This window comes from Neopelma chrysocephalum, unplaced genomic scaffold (assembly GCF_003984885.1).
Source record: "Neopelma chrysocephalum unplaced genomic scaffold, ASM398488v2 Primary Assembly neopelma1_75, whole genome shotgun sequence".
In the NCBI taxonomy this organism is placed as follows: domain Eukaryota; kingdom Metazoa; phylum Chordata; class Aves; order Passeriformes; family Pipridae; genus Neopelma; species Neopelma chrysocephalum.
This window is the reverse complement of record NW_020897736.1, coordinates 13,728,418-13,741,608: the sequence shown is the minus strand read 5'-3', so window position 1 is coordinate 13,741,608 and position 13,191 is coordinate 13,728,418. Positions and strand designations below refer to the sequence as shown.

Below are 13,191 nucleotides of genomic sequence, written 5' to 3'. Positions count from 1 at the left end.
TTTCAATCCCCTATTTTACCTCAGAGATTTGAGAATCACCTGATCCTATCTAGATATTCCAAACCCCTATTTTACCTCAGATTTGAGAATCACCAGAAACAACATCATGGCAGACACACAGATATATTAATAAACTAAGGGAACTCCAGACAATGAATATTTCACTTATTTAGGATGGAGTGTTCACACTACAAAATAACCTGCAGCTCCATTGTTTTATACAATCAATCTCTTTCTGAAGTTCAGGACACTGGGATGTTAATCCTTATACAAAAAAAAAAAAGCAATATCTGAAGGCATCTTTTCTGTGTTTTAATAAGTTCTCTGCAAATGCACAAACATTTCTGATGCCCTCAGATTAATATTATTTTCTCAATTAATTTAGTTGCAATCTCTTTAAGTTTAGTGCACTTTTGTGACTTGCCCTCCTTTCTGGCCTGTATCTCTAAAGAAAGGATTCTAATGAATTCCAAAAATTTGATTTCAGAAAGAAAAAAAAACATTTTTCTTTGGGTTCTTTTTCTTCTCCTCTTAAACATGGTATCAGTTAAAAGAAATGTTAAAAACCTGTCAAAATGCTGTAAATGCATTTTCTGTAGATCTGTCAGAGTTTCTGGCCCTCTTCAGGCTGGAAAAATACCACACCTGCAATTCCATGTGTACAAAAGAGTCCTTAAGAACTCCCTGGGGAGGCTTTAAATATCATATTAAGATCAATTTTAAAAAAGAAATCAGGGAAAAAAGCACTGTTAGAAGCTCTACTGAGTTCAAAGAAGGTCAGGAAGGAGTGTGCTGGCAGTGCCATATTTCTAAAATGACATTTTTGGTGCTATTTTGGTTGGTTTCATTCTGACCTGCTGGCAAACAAATACTCTGAATTCCTTAACTCAGTAAAGAAACAGGATGTGGGATGGAAGCTTCAGGTTTCTTGGAGTGCATGGAATTCATTCAACCAGGAAATAATCTGCTCCCCACTATTCCTGATTTCCAGGTAATCCCAAAGTTTTTCCATTATTTATTGGAGGACTTTCAAAAGCTGAGTAAAAATGTTTTATTTAAAGGGACATTCAGCATTTTGCATCACTATTTTCCAATAGCAATACATGCAAAATCCTGCAACCAGCATCCAAATGTTTGCTCAGACTAAAAGTTGGATTTTCTGTATTTGTCATCTTTTGAGAAGATTTTGATTTCCTCATTTTAGTGAATTAACCAAATTACAAGGAGAAGAAACAGAGACAAAATCCTGAATGACATTCAAGCACTCCCACTTCTAACAGGGGCTGTCCAAGGACATTAAATCACTTTTTTCTTTTCTATAACAGATACTTAATGGAGAGTTTTGAAATGGTTGTGTAGCTATGGCCAATTATAATGGCTTATTGAGAGAGTATTTGTTGCTTGTTTTTCTGTGTCTTGTTCTACTCTTGGGCTTTCTTTATATTTTTTGTCTCCAGCATGGTCTTTGTTATCTTTAGACTCACTGCAGATAAACTCACATCATGTTGCTGGTCCTGGTGGTTAATTAAGTCACAGTGTAATAAAAGATAACTCTAAAATTAATTTCAGTAGTGATTTATCCAGTGATTTACTATTTAGAGTTCTACAGTTACATGGATGGGATGCTGCACAGTCCTGTATTATTTGATGTAAAAGGGGAATTTTTAAAAGAGTAACAGGAAACTGATGTTGTCTTTCCTGTAATCATTCCTCTACTAGGGAAGAGGAATCTAGGAGTTGGAGGTGACAGTCTGAGTCCCAAAATTCAGAATATTCAGGAAAGCATAAGAACAGAGCAATCATATCCATTCCTCAGATACTCACCCAGCCTCAACCACTGGCAGCTCAGAATCCCTCTAAGCCAGAGACTGTCAGCAATAACAATTAATGATTTTCCATGACTTTATAGTCTCCCAGCAAGGGTCCATATAAGTTTAGTGAGATTTCCCAAAAACTGAAGTGCTGACTCTTACCAAGAGCAAAATGCCCAGCTTCTTACACACTCTGGAATAGCATATATTAATAATTATCATGGATATCTTTGTCTAGATATTCCAAAAAATTATTCACTTACTCTTACAGCAGCAAAACCACTTTTGCTGCTACACATGGACTAAGTGAAGCTTGAGTCGGTACAGAAGAGAAGCTGGAAAATCATTTTAGAATGGCACCAGAACACTTTCCATTCATATGTAAAAAATGAATTTATTTGCTCCTTACAATAGTCATTCACAGGACAGGATACAATTAAACTGCTGAGGAGCCTCAGTACTCACTGATCTCTTTGCACAGAACTAGGGCCAGATCCTGATATTCTTTTCCACACTGGAAAATATCTCCACAACCAACCTCACAATTGCCAAACGTGCACTCGTGGAGGCAGCAGTTCCCTGGATGTTGAATATCTTTGGATTCTGGGCCTCAGGATGAATTTTTTTATGTGCTGACAGACTTCAGCAGTGCACAGTAAGCTGATGGACTTCCAGAGACATTCATGGAGTTTATGAATTCAACCCTTTATGCAGTTGCAAATTAATTGTTCAGATAACTCAGAGGCTGCATTAAGTTAACAAGGTGAAACCCATCCATAATCCTGCCCCGCACTTGCCTTTGCCCAATGTTCTATTTGAAATGAGGACTCTAAAATCAGCTTCATTTTCAGCTGGAAGAGATTTTGCCACAGTTCAAACTCACACAAAGTACATTATTTTTAATCTGTTGCCTGCTACGTGCCACTGAGGAAAATCTGGGTATCGTGTCTTAAACTGCTATGCAAATGATGCTATTTGTAAGTATTAACATAATTTAGTGCTCACAGTCATATTCTCATTTCTAATAATTCTACCAGAATGGAGAGGCTTTTCACTGTACTCCTTGCCTGCAGGATAGTCTTTCATCAAGAAGCTGAATTTTTTAATAACCTGCCAGCACACATTTTGTGTGTGGCAGCCGACGCCGGTGACACGACGTCTTCATTATCAAAAGGAACGGGTCTCCCCACTGCAACAGGACATTAAAGCATTCCTGTGCCCACAAACTGCTGCTTTGATGTTGAAATGTGTATCATTACTACGGTGTTCCTTAACAAAGGAGGATTTCAATCCTCTGCTCTCAGTGGTGAGACTAGGTGGAGATGCAATTCATTGTATCCAAAAGGTCTCCTGTGCTACAAAAAGAGGGTAAACGAGGGAGGCAGGAAAAGGTGAACACACATACTCAAGATGTTCAAAATAGCAGCACTTTAGAGTCACAGAATCATGGAATGATCTGGGTTGGGAGGGGTCTTAAAGCTCATGTCATCCCACCCCAGGCCATGGGCAGGGACACCTTCCACTAGCCCAGGTTGCTCTGAGTTCATCCAACCTGGCCTTGGACACTTCCAGGGATCCAGGGGCAGCCACAGCTTCTCTGGGCAACAATTTGCCAAAGTTCACTCTAATATTGGGTTGGATTTCTGGAAGCTTTCCTGCTGACTCCAGGAAATTAGATGAAATTTATTATTCCATATGTATTTCCCAACTTCCAACGTAGGTTTATGTTTAAGGGGTTGATTCCTGGTTGCATCAAAGCTTAAGGTCACTGGAGTATAAAGGGAAACCAAAGAAAGGTTGGGATCACTGTGTCCTTTATGCAGAGTCACTTAGCCAGAAAAGAATTAAAAAGGCAATGGGAATACCAACACTAGGGAATGCCACTTATATTAGGAATTTACACCAGTAAAGAACTAGACTTGCTGAGTCCTGTCTTCTGCCATGACTCAGGAGGTGGGAGCAGGACCCGGATATACCATCAGCTTCATATCCCAGGCAATGCTCCCACTGGAATGGCTCTCCAGGGCTCTGCTTTATCCTGCCTGACTTGCAGAGAGTGAGGGATCTTCAGCAGATTAGAAATTAGCCCTTCAGCTTTATATCATAAACTCTGCTTTATAATGTGGAATTACTTTGCAGTTGTCAAATGCAGCAGAACTGTAATCAGCACAATTTGAAATTTTAATACACAATATAATTCAATCAACCCCAAATTTCAAAACAGTTTTGATGGAATTAAAAAAATCAGAAGAGCTATAATGAGTAGTTTATGTAAATTAAACAATTTTTCTGGATACATTCCTTCTGGCTTTAAAACCATTACATTAGGAATGAATTTGGCAAGATATACAGAAATATCAAATGCTTATTGAAATTAACACATTTAAATACCAATGAATATTTAAACTACAAATAGTTCTCTGAATGCCAGAACTAATGAAGGCTGGTTTCATACGGATTTTTCTGAGGTTGAAATGTATCATCTTCCAGCCTCTCAATCCTGGGGATTCTTAGGAATCTACAAGTGCCTGAGTTCATGCTATAATGTTTCCCTCAGTTAAATATTTATAGATCTCTCTCCTTACCTAAACACTCACGAAACTTGCAGGAGTCTAATGATCTCCAAGACCTCAAGTGTTCTGTCTCATACAGCTGAAAGTAACTGCCAGGTTTAAAAGTTATCAGTGAGGCAAAATGGACAGAAAAAACAGATTTAAAAATGCTCAGAAAAGCAGATTTAAAAACAATCGGTTTGTATGTGGCTTCAAATTAGTGTTGTTCAACTAAATCCAGCTCTTTGTTCCAATAATTCCAAATTTCTATGTTTCTATGATGAAAATGGATGGTGAACTATCCTAGTTTATCACATAGTCTTTTGATAGCATTTGCTACAGATATGTTTGTAGGACTGAGGTTATAAACCTACAATTTTAATTACAGATTTAATTGGCTCTGTTGTCTATATACTTTCATTTCTGTGTCCTCACTTTGGATAAAAACTGTGTAAAATGTGCCCATTGTTGCATAGGAATGAAGTGTTACAACACACAAGTTAGAATGCCAGTCATTCATTTATATTTTGGAATATTTAAGTGTTACCTATTGCTTTGTACAAGCCAGTCTGGATTGCAATAACCAACATTTACCTTAAAATGAAGGCCCAGAGAGGAAATTTAAGTGAGGAGGACCCTCAGTGGACCATTGACACAACAACCAAGATGCTCCTTTGTTACTTACACGTGCCTGGCTCCTACTCCACCCCTCAGGGCCGTGGCTCTGCCATTCCTTCTGGAGCCAGTGGCAGCATTCCAAGTGGGAAATCACATCACAATAGGCAGTGCCATTTCCTCCACGCTCCTCATTCATCTTCAACACCCAGCGTTGCACTTCCACGTTGTCCACGATGAGCTGGCTGAGGGCACGAATCAGCTGGGGAGCAACAACAGCACAAATGACAACATCAAACCCTTCCTCAGGCTCCCAGCTCTCAAACGTTTGGACTCAAAAGTTCATTTTCTAAATATGGTTTCATTTTCTAAACATGGTTTCACTTTCTCAGAGATGCCTGTGTTTGGACATGCAGCGAAAACAACCTTGGATGGTTTTTGGTGAAGGCTCCACGGCCTTCCTGCTGGAGTTGCATCCCTGTATTCTGCAGAGGGATTTGCCTGCCCAAGCTTCTTTGTCTGCTGAGGATCTGAGGTTTTGGATAATCAGAACTGCTCAATAAATGTTTGTGACAGGGAACAACACGGGATGGACGACACTATTTGCAAAATGGAGACAAAAATGTGCCAGAGTTTCCCACCAGCCAAAACAGCTGTGAAATTCTCCTACTGGAGAGTACATTACAAGGTTATAAATGTAGGAAGGAGTTACCAGGCAGGCTTTATAAAAATGCTAATTATTTATTTGTGTATGTACCCAGATTTAAATGGCTTTAAAATGCCTTTTGCCCAGCTGGTGCAGGATGCAATTAGCTTCTTAGAAGCTGCAAATGACTTTGAACCTGGTAAAAGTATTATCAGATCTTGGTGCATTGGCTACAGTCTTCTCCATTTTACATAGTAATTTGGGGGGGCTTTTGTTTCCTTCTTTTTTAGATTTAGATTTTTAAGATTGACCTAAAATACAATTACATGTGTTCCATTTGTAGCTTTTGAGAATCCCATAAATGTGTTTTTCTTGATGGCTCCCCTACAGTAATGAAAAGGATCAATAATACTGTAAAGACTGCACCAATCACAAAGAATTATGTGCTATCTTTAAGTGAAAATTGAATTGTGCTTTACCATAGTGTCACCTTGCTTTGATTATTTAACCTAAAATGTCAATATTTCATACAAGGAAACAACAGAAGTAAAACTTCCATAACCCTGTAGTGAGAACCAAAAGTCCTGTTAAATAATTTACGTGAATCAAATAAATCAAGCAGCTGTTTTTCAAGTCATTAATCATATATTTGTTTCATCTGCTATGGAAGCTGCAATGTGTTTGTGCAGCTTAGATTGTTCAGTGTTAAAGGTGATTAATGAAAAGCAAAGCAATGTGAAAAGCCTCTTGAAGAAGCAGGAATACCTACAAACCTTGGCAATGATTATTTTCCTGTAGGAGATGTAGCAACACCATGAAAGTGTTTTTAAAAGACCATACATAGACATATCATTGCAAATTGCAACATCAGCTTAAAAAATAAAATACTGAAGCACTGACTGCAAAATAAACATGGAAACACAGTACAGAAAAGTCTCGTGCCTTGTAATTTTAGTTTAGGGTTCTTTTGTTCTTTTCTTGCTGGTCATGCCAACAAGGTTGATGAATTTTAGCAATGATAGGTTGGGTACAAAGATGCTCAGCTGCAAAGGTGCTCAGTGAACCTCAATTTGAACAGCTGATTGCATGAGGGGAACAAATTTTCCCTTCATTTTCCCAGAAATCCTTGTTCTACCTTCAGTCTCTGGTAAAACTAATTCATTGAGGCCATAACTTCGCCCATGGAGCAGCAGCACAAACTTCTGAAATCACTGGACCAAACACACATATATTCTCAAGACACCATGAAGAATCCCAGAGGAATTGTATTCCCTGACTAGGGCACAAATTGCATTTCATTGGTCATTTAGAGGCAAGAAAAAACCCAACCTCACACAAGACTTGATCAGACCCAGCGAGGCTCCAATCAACAGATAAATTGTCCAGCTTTGCACCCCACCAAGCGCTCCCCACACCCCAGGGCACATCCTGCTTACCTGCTCCCTGCTGTGGATGTCAGATTCTCCAGGAGGGGTTGGCACACGAGCACTGGCAAAAATCCTTTTACTGCCAGACTTGGTGCTGTAGAGCTGAGCCACCTCTGGCCCCGGGCCCAGCACGGGCACGTCGAGCATGTCGGCCACCGCCAGGTCATCGGCGTGGGGAACTCCCCCGACCACGTAGGCATCCCTGCTCTGGATGAGAACCTGGATCCTCTGGATTGTCTTGGGACTGTACTTGAGCTGAGTGGCCAGGCACATGTGATGCTGCTGGAGAAAGAGAGCATCACTTGTTAAAAGGTGTTTTTCCCACCCCGTGAACCTGATTCCTGCCGTTGCCCACAATAAATCCATTATTAATAGCAGGTTGGGTTATGACCCATCCTGTAGCTTAGCAGTTTAAATTGATAAAAGCTGTTGGGGTGAGGCTCCATAATCGTGCACATCTTTAGTGTGTTGGAAATGGCCTCATTGGGAATAGAACTAATTACTCCACATCTGTATTTATTTGATCCATGTGGAATTATCCTTCTGTCAGTCGGCAGAGAGGCTGGTGGCCTTTGGATAATAGCGATTCATCTCAGCAACACTCCTGGCATGGTTTAACTCTAAAGCTCCTGAAAATCAATACAAAAATTAAGAACACCCCCACCCTCAACAGCAGGGAAAGTATTTCACATACAGTTCAGTGGTATTTTAAATGATTCCCTGAGAATAAAACACTTTGATTTACAAAAGCTTTCAGTGCTCACATTAAATTACTGGGGATATATATTTCCATTCCACTAATAACTAACCCTAACCAACTACAGAGGACTCGAGGAGAGAGGAGTAGTTTTGTGTTTGTTTAAAGTACAAGGGTTCCAACTTTTTGGAAGGAATTTTTCATTTCTCCTAAAAAAGAAGATCTATTGCTGAACAAGCTGCTTGTGACATATCCTATAACCTCTGAATTTAAACTAGACATTGGTCATGGCAGGTGAAGCCTCATAAATGTTTTCTATCTGCAGATATCCTAATTATCTTCCCAAAAATATAGAGGTGCACTGAGATAGAGACACAGAGGGATGGAAAAAGGGTACAAGAGAAATCCACATGTATGGATTGTCATAAACAACAGATTGTCATAAACAAAGCATAATCCTAACAAGAAGCAAATCATCTTCCCACTGAGATTTCATCCAATTTAGGCCTCAGTCAGGATAGTGTAAATCCTGGATTTTCTTGGGATTTCCAGGACTGGAGAATCCAGAATATTTTCCTTCCAAGTCCTGGATGTTCCTTCACAGGGACTGAAATATAAATCTTGATTCCTTCACTAGGATGGGGATGATGCTGGAAAATGAGATGGAGGAGCCCCTGGAAGTGGACAAAAGGAATCCCTTCTGTCTCTTCTCAGTGCTTTCTCAGAGCAAACACAGTTCCACAAAGTGCCCAAACCTCTGCAAAGGAGCAGACACTGCAAGGACAGGGAGGAGATCCGGCAGAGAAATGGGATACTCTCCAAAATTCCAGTAGGAAAAAGGGAACCACGGAAGTTTAAGGACATAAAGAACAACAAACAAGTTTCCTAAGCCTTTTCCTTTCCATGAGTTTTGTAACCAGGTTCTGATCCTTGTGTTTCCTGAGCACAGGGAGCTGCCCCATTCCATAGGTTCCATGGCAGAGTTGTGCCATGGAGAGAACAGGATCAATTCCCAGCCCCGGTCACTCCCTCCCTGGGGCCACGAGTGGGGATGGAGGGATGGGATTTGCTTTGTGTCTCTCAATAATGGATTTTACAGTTAATTAAGGAGTGCAGGAAACAGGCTGTAAAATCTGGTTCGTTCCTGCTTTGAGAGTATGGCTGCCATGATATATGGCAGTGGGAGGGAGAGCAGGGAAAAGCAGGACTGAGGAATCCTCAGAATTCCTGCAGGACCGCCCAGAACTGAGTCAGGAGATGAACCAAAGGGCTGGTTCTTGGTTATTGTTTTGTTTGAAACTCCTCAAGACCAGAGGAGCTGCCCTTGGCATCAGCCTCCCCACGAGGAGCAAAACCAGCACCATCCAGGTTTGATCCTCTGCTTGTGGAAAATCAGGACCATCTCTGTCTTTTCCACAGCTTTTCCTTCTATCCAGTCCCACCAAAACTGCTGGAAAACTAGAAAAGACTGATTTGTGCTTCTAAAAGAAGCCTGATAAAGTGGCCTTCAAGCCACACTTGCATTTATTAGGTACAAATGTAGATACATTAAGTGCAACAAAAGCTTTTTATTAAATAACCCAGAGGAAAGATCCTTAACAAGAACTTATAAAGCTCAAACTCTTACCCAGCCAAAACTAGCAGAGAAGCCAAGGATCAGTTCTGAGCACAGATTCCTCTCCACACAGAAGATTTATCCCTTGGACACATCAGTTATAAGAAGGTAAAGAACACATGGTTCATGAAAACAAGCTAATTTGAGGATTTTGTGTATAAACTAAAGAGCCAAGGGTGAACCTCAGCCTGATATCACCCAAAACCTGGGATGGTCCATCTTCCCTGACAGAATTTGCCACTAATACACTAATATTTGGTAGTTAGTACTGGAAAATAACTCTGTATCCAGAGAAAAAACAGCTACAGTTGTTAAAATGCAATTTAAAAAGAAAAAAAATATTAAAAACAGCAGTAGGGCTCCAAGCAAGGACCCTAAATGTGCCACAAAGTTTCACAAAAATCAAATCCCAGCTAAGACACTGTAGATTTAATATTTACAATATAAAACTACTCACTGTAAAAAGTCTTCACTGCACTGCAGCATTTTTACAAACACTGTACACAGTGTACATTAATTAAGGTCTCTTTTTAGATCATGTTTTAGCACATGGATTGAAACCTGAATTGACAGGTTTGGAACTAAGATTTCTGTATTATTATTTATTATTATTCTAGAACCCTTATTTCTGTATTATTGGAACTAATATTTCTGTATTACTATTTTTCTGGAACCATGATTTCTGTATTATTGGAACTAATATTTCTGTATTATTCTGTTCTGTTCCAAACCAATATTTCCGTATTATCACCTAACTTGTTTTAAGTTCTGTTCTTTAAGGAGCTCTGCACCGGATTTAATTGCAAGAAACAGTGCAAACACAGCAATGATTGAATGCTGGGCTACCCAGAGATAAAGTTTGAGTAATAAGAATGGTTTATTGCTATGATTTGCTTAGAGATATAAATCTATCAACTTCCCAGTCCCAAGCATACAGTCAGGAGGGACAGCAGCCTACAAATAGCCAATATAGGACTATCTCAACCAAGCCTATAAAGCTAAACCAGGATATTTATTTCCAATGCTCTAACTAGTAGTCTAATCAGTAAAGCCCTTAAACTTGCAATAATATTTCACTGATGTGTACCAGAGCGTTGCAAGTTATAAAATTTCCAATTTAATTTTACTGCATCCCTCAAGCCGTAGTAATTAGGAGACAAACTCACGGGGAAGCTGTTTATGGCTTCGGGGGTGAGAATCCTGAACCTGTCCTGCAGGTCACCCATGGCCTCGGGGTTCCCAGATCTAACAGCTGCCTGCAGACCCAGGAGTTTATTGTAATACTGCAGCAACTCCTCACTCAGAGGAAGGGGGCAGATGTAGATGACGTCCACGTTGGCATCTGAAACAAAGGGGCACAGTGTTCGTTACTGGGAGAAAGGTGAACCCCGTTCCCGACACAATCCGATAATTCCTGACGGTTTGCTAACAAACAGCTTCCTGAAAAGAGCACTGGGAATAAAAACGGGGGCTAATTCCCAAATCTTAGTGCTTTAAGTGCATTTCTCTGAAGAGAAGACAGGTCAGCAACCCAAGGAAGGGGCTGCTTTTCAGGATTCAATCTGCAGCACAGATTAGGGGCAGGATTTGGGAAGAGTTGCAGGGGGATTTCTCTGCCCGACTCATACGAACCTCAGTGGGAATTGAGCTGCTTTAAAAATATACCCCATTAACAGCAGTAAATTATAAAACTGAGCTCTCCAGTTTAGAAAGCTGGTGAAATTGCAATTTCCTAATGCTGCCTGGATTTTCCGGGGCCTGTTCCTATTCCTGTCCCCAGAAAAGCTCACGGTGGGAAATCATTAATAACTATTGCTGAGCGTGTGAATGTGCAGATCAGTTAAACACCACGGTGTGGAAATCTGCTTTTCTGCCTGGAAAACAGCTCGGGCTGAAAGACACTTAGAGGTGAGAAAACCTTTAATAGATGCTGTTTTAGAAAATTTTAACTGCTCTGCTCTGCTAAAATATTCATGTTAATAGATGAGCTAATGAATGAATGGGCCTTGTAACATCAGTAGAATACACTGCAAAGAGCACTCCCAGATTGTGATCCAAAGCAGTGGGAAGTCTTTCATTGTTTTACTATGCACAGGAGCCTGGGAAGTGCCAGGGAAAACTGCTATTCCACGGGAATGAATCAGCAGCAAAGCAGGGATTGGATAAGGAAAGCCTGAGCCTTATGTTGGAAAGGAATAAGAGACCCCATTCATTCTCTTAGTTTTGCTACAGAGCTGCAGGAAAACAATCCACGTCAAAAAGTAAGGCCAGAACCTCAACTGAGGTATTAAAAGTAGTACAGAGCCCACAATCACTCTTTATATAATCCAGTTCATTACCAGATAACTTTTAAAAATCATTAAAAGAACTGTTCATCAGTCAGTACTCTCTTGCTTTTAGGCATTTCCTCATTTCATTGCACAATGAGTCTGAAAATTTACCAGCCAGGGCCCAAAATAGTTGCCAAGGAGGGCTGTGATGCTGAAGGCACTGTCAAAAATGGACAAACTCCAGTGAATTTGGTGAATAAAATGCTGCAACACATTTTACTACTCTCAGCACTGCCCTATAAAGAGAGGTACAAGTCTCCTTTGGACACAGTGGGGCTCCAGGGACAGATTAACTCCCAACCAGCAAGGAAATCCTCCAGTTTTCCAAAGAAAAAGAGAACCAAAGTGGGAAATCTCAGGGCTCCTCTGCCAGGCACAGGTAAAGCATCTGATTTAGATAATAATTTAGTTAATATTTCACTGCTTCCTATCTTCCTCATGGTCTGATTTACAGTAGAACCAATTTTCATGTTCACACGTGAGAAAAAAAATGTGTGACTTTGTCCCTTTAAGTTTCTACCATTTTATGGCCAAAAATCCTTTATGTTAAAAAAAAAAAACCACCAAAAACCCCCCAAAACTGTACTGTGGAAAAAACCAATATTAGTGCCTAGATAATATATAAAGGCAATTACATTATTATTTTAGGCAACTGTAAATTTCTAATATATTTTGGTTACAAACTTCCTAAATGGCATTTATAAAATAATAATGATACTGAAATATATATGAATCATGCAAAGTATGTCATTCCAGGGAGCCAATGAAGTTGGTCACTGATATAATATCCTTCTCTGCTTTGGTTAACAGAGGATTGTCAGGAAAAAAAACCAACAACTTTTAAATGGATGTCTTTTGTCTCATTTGCTGATGTGAAAAAAAAATGGTTTAAATAAGGGCTTGCTCTTCTCTAGCACATCCTTCTCTCCCTGTGAGCCTGAATGAGCACTAACAGAATTAGCTACCTAATTTTGTAGAACACTAAACACTTTGTGGTGCTCAGCAGGTCACAGGATGAGGCTGCTTTACCTTATCACAGAGGCAGGAAGAACCAGCAGGTTTTTTTTTTTCATGAATAACATGGACAGGAGCAAAACTCCCCAGCAGATAAATTCCTTCCCTGTGCTCCATATTTAACAGGAACGCAAAGAGTCCTCGTGTGGTTTTTCTTTTAGTCACAAATAATCAAAAAGCAGGAGGCAGGAGCTCCTCACATACCCAGGATGTCACACAGCCTTCCCATCTGCATGTTCTGCTGCAGAGCAAGATCAGGGATGTGCTCACGGATGCGTTGGGAATATCCTGGAAAACAAGGAAAGCCCCCCCTCAAACTGTATTCAGAAACCCCTCGGTGCAGATTGCAAAGAAATCAGAGTTTTGGTTTTAAAAAAAAAAACCTGTAATAAAAGTATTTCAACTCCCAAATATGCCACAGCTCTAATTGCTTCTTTTTTTTGAATTTACTTTTATTGGGGAACTGATGTAACTTCTTGTTTTT

At 40.0% G+C, this 13,191-nt stretch overlaps 1 protein-coding gene across 8 annotated transcripts in view; it reads right to left on the bottom strand.

The window, feature by feature from the left end:
• IQCH (IQ motif containing H) overlaps positions 1 to 13,191 on the bottom strand; it is a 53,587-nt gene that overhangs the window by 23,608 nt on the left and 16,788 nt on the right. For 7 of the 8 annotated variants that reach the window (XM_027688258.1, XM_027688256.1, XM_027688261.1 and 4 more), the window contains 4 exons: positions 12,912 to 12,995; positions 10,530 to 10,705; positions 7,061 to 7,333; positions 5,049 to 5,240 (listed from right to left, as the gene is read on the bottom strand). In XM_027688258.1, the coding sequence (XP_027544059.1) occupies positions 5,049 to 5,240; positions 7,061 to 7,333; positions 10,530 to 10,705; positions 12,912 to 12,995 (725 nt within the window). The remainder of the gene's footprint in view (positions 1 to 5,048; positions 5,241 to 7,060; positions 7,334 to 10,529; positions 10,706 to 12,911; positions 12,996 to 13,191) is intronic. The other variant, XM_027688259.1, reaches the window with a different exon arrangement.